At 37.4% G+C, this 3,790-nt stretch overlaps 1 protein-coding gene across 1 annotated transcript in view; it reads left to right on the top strand.

Annotated features, from left to right (window-relative positions):
- SLC25A46 (solute carrier family 25 member 46) overlaps positions 1-3,061 on the top strand; it is a 13,490-nt gene extending 10,429 nt beyond the window's left edge. Inside the window, exon 8 of the mRNA XM_015826162.1 lies at positions 2,044-3,061. Coding sequence (XP_015681648.1) covers positions 2,044-2,622 — 579 coding nt within the window. The 3' untranslated portion in view covers positions 2,623-3,061. The remainder of the gene's footprint in view (positions 1-2,043) is intronic.
- Positions 3,062-3,790: the final 729 nt, after the last annotated feature.

The raw sequence follows: 3,790 nt of genomic DNA, 5'->3' as shown, positions 1-3,790 counted from the left end.
GGTGCCTCAGGCTTGGGAGAACAGCCAGATTTTACAAAAGCTTTACAAAAGGCTAACAGGGTTGGGCCCATTCTAATCTCTGAAAGGAAGATGTTCCATAGAGCAGGGCATGCTGCAGAAAAAGCTCACCATTGACATTCTCTGGCTGAAGGGATGTGCAGCATGCCCATTCTGTTTGACCTAGTTGGATAGGTAGAGACTGGAAAAAAGGCAGTCCCTCAGGTACCCTGGTCCCAAACCACCGCACCTTGAATTGCACCCAGAAACACACTGGTAACCAGAGCAGCTCATATAGAAGTGGTGTTATATGTATCATATACAGTATCTGACACCAGTTACTACTTGACGCCCTTGCATTCTGACTACTTGAAGTTTGCTAATGGTCTTCAAGGGCACTCCATATAAAGTGTGTTACAGTATTCTAATCTGGAGGTCACAAGGGTATGAGTTATTGTAAGCAGAGCCTCCCAATCCAGGTATGGGCACAAGGTATGGGCACAACATCAGCCAAACAGCCACTTGCTGTTTGAGCAGGAGCTGTGAGTCCAGGAGGACCCCCAGATTACGCACCAGATCTGTGTGTTCCATCCAGAACCAGAGTTGAAAGATCCTTGTCTCCAGGGGTTCCAAATACCCACAGCTACTCCGTCTTCCAGAGATCTTGAACTTAGATAAAAAAATAAAGCTGGCAAGTATTGAGTATGTTTGTTAATCATCTAGAACAGTGTTTCTTAACCTTAGCAACTTTAAGATGTGTGAAGTCCACGCATGTTAAAGTTGCCAAGGTTAAGAAACACGGTTCTAGAATCTTTCAAACTATGTCTGATCCATTTTACTACTGTTAGAGATTCACTATGGTCCGTAAAGCATAAGTCACCAAGAAATTAAAATTTTGAATACAGAGAAGACCTAGTTTCATATAATTCTCATGGATCAGTTACAGAAGATAATATAAAATGAATGTAAGACAGCCTTCCATAATGTGCAGATGATTGGGAGTGGGTTTGTTTATGTGTGATACGAGATTATAAAGATTTATAAAGATCGTTTGAGTAAGCCAGCTAGTGCAGGTAGCCCTCAACTTGTGACCAAAATTGAGCCCACAATTTCTGTTGCTAAGCAAGACAGTTGTTAAACTGGTTTTGTCCCATTTTACAACCTTTCTTGCCACAGTGAATCACTCCTGCTGTTAAATTATTAACACAGTTGTTAAGTGATTCTGGCTTCCCCAGTGACTTTGCTTGTCAGAAGGTCACAAAAGGTGATCACATAACCCCCCAAGACACTGCAATGATCATAAATATGAGCCAGTTGTCAGGCATCCAAATTTTGATCACATAAACGGGGATGCTGCAATGGTTGTAAGTGTGAAAAATGGTCATAAGTGACTTTTTCCGGTGCCATTGTAATTTTGAATGGTCACTAAATGTATGGTTGTAAGTTAAGGACTACCTATACTGCCAGTTTGCTATTGAATTGCACGTCACAGTACTGTATGAAAACAAAGCTTATTCATTTTGTTTTGTCCCCAAGAAGCATCTACTTAATCTACTAAGCTTGAAATACCTGAAGCATGATTAAAGATAAATATCATAATTGCCCAAGGATGGCATAACATAAAGCAGCCCACCCCTTTTTGAAAAGAAGTTTTAAACAATAATTTCATAAGCTATAGGGCAACCATTTGGCATAATATTTAAATCATGGATGTCCAACCTTTTGGCTTGCCTGGGCCACACTGAATGAAGAGGAATTGTCTTGGGCTGCATACAAAATATATATAATATAGTTAATGTATATAAATCATATAATGTTAAAAGTTTAAAATCTTGTGGAGCCACATTATAGGTCTCCAAGGTTGCCTGCAGCTTCTGGGCCGTGGGTTGGATACATCTTCTTTAAATCAAAGCCTATTCAACCTGAAATACAATAGGTTTGAAATCTAATAGTTTCTATAGAAGTTTATTTCTCTGAATAAGTTTAAACTAGTCACAGTAATCATAAATTCTGGGTATCTAGTTGAAGTACTGTGTTCTCTTACAGAGTGAAATCATTCGGGATAATCCTGGAATTTTGGATTGCCTGAAAGAGGGCATAGGCAGAGCAATGGGCTTTGGAATTCCCCATAGCAAGCGGCTACTCCCTCTATTGGCGTTGACCTTTCCAACAGTTCTGCATGGAGTTCTTCATTACATAATCAGCTCGGCAGTCCAGAAACTGGTCCTCTTCTTCCTAAAGAAAGAGAATTCTCCAAGCTTCCCAGCTGAGAACTCTAATTCTGTACAAAACATGTTGGATGCTTATTTTCCTGAACTTATTGCAAGCTTTGCTGCCAGTCTTTGTGCAGATGTTATGCTTTATCCACTGGAGACAGTTTTGCATCGCCTTCATATTCAAGGGACACGCACCATCATTGACAATACAGATCTTGGATATGAAGTTCTCCCCATCAATACACAGTATGAAGGGATGAGAGACTGTATCAATAGTATAAAACGTGAAGAGGGAATGTTGGGGTTTTACAAAGGTTTTGGGGCTGTAATTGTACAGTACACGCTGCATGTAGCTGTACTACAGCTTACAAAAGTTCTTTACTCCACACTGCTTCAGAACATTTCTTAATAATTAGTGGACATGGCCATTTAGTTGGCTATATTTTCAGAAAATAAGTACAGTAGTGAAATCTGAAAGATTAAATATATAGTAATGGTTCCTTCATAAATAAAAACAAAGGCAAACATTTCCTTTACACAGGCTATGGTAAGAGGAAATTGAAATGTGTAGATCAACACAGGCTTTTAAAATATTGAAATGTAAATAAAATATTAGAAGGCATTTTATATATCTGTGCAGAGTGTGATTTTCAGAATGATGACAGATAGTAGATACAATTCCACTGGCAATTTCTGCTGCATAACTATTATAAATAAATTATAGCTACATAGAAATAAAGCTGTGTCCTGTTTAAAGCCTTGTCTCTTCTTAGAGAGACCTGCACTGAAGATTGTTAATGTGAAAGTGTTAATTTGGCAGCCTTGGAATAAATTGAGAAAGCTATGTACTTCGTCAGTTTTGTTGAAGGATTATTGCTAATATCAATAGTACAAATGTGAACGGCATTTTTACACACTGTAATCTTGTTTTACAGTGTACTTTCCCCCCCACATTGTGTTGATTAAACAGTATGTGGTACTCCCAAAAAAATCAAAATCGAAAATTGTTCCATAAAAGGAAACTGGTTGAAATTGTTCTACTTAATTGCTGAGAAGAATATTTGTTATAGTTGGCACTACTAGAATTGTTCATACAGTATTGGAATTCTGCCTCACCACAATATGAGCTCTTAGAAGAATGTCATAAGTGGATGTTAGTTTAGCTGTGTACCTTCCCTAAGACAACATCAAAATACATTCCAATGCAGGTTAGTTAAATTCAGTTGAATACATTCCAAATAAATCTAAGTCATTTATATATAACATATTAACATATGACAAACATAAGATTTGTCATATATAACAAAGCACGGAATGTTTTGATGATAACTCTCAGCACAATATCATAGCTTTTCATTAGAGCCATTATTAATTTGAAATACTCCATTTCAAATGTGAAACAGGTAGGAAATATTTTAAGCTTGAAGCACAGAGATTTAAACTCAGAATAGTGTTGTTTTAAGTTAAGAACAGAAATGTTTCAAACTCAAAACACTTCAAAAGTGATCAAAATAACCCACTTTCCACTTGACGGTTGTTTTACACTAAAATAGCATTTTGAATTCAAATGGGTTGAA

Source organism: Protobothrops mucrosquamatus, unplaced genomic scaffold (assembly GCF_001527695.2).
Source record: "Protobothrops mucrosquamatus isolate PMUCROS unplaced genomic scaffold, P.Mucros_1.0 scaffold2985, whole genome shotgun sequence".
NCBI classification, from domain to species: Eukaryota; Metazoa; Chordata; class Lepidosauria; order Squamata; family Viperidae; genus Protobothrops; species Protobothrops mucrosquamatus.
Note: the sequence above shows the minus strand (reverse complement) of the source record. Positions and strands in the feature narration are given on the sequence as shown.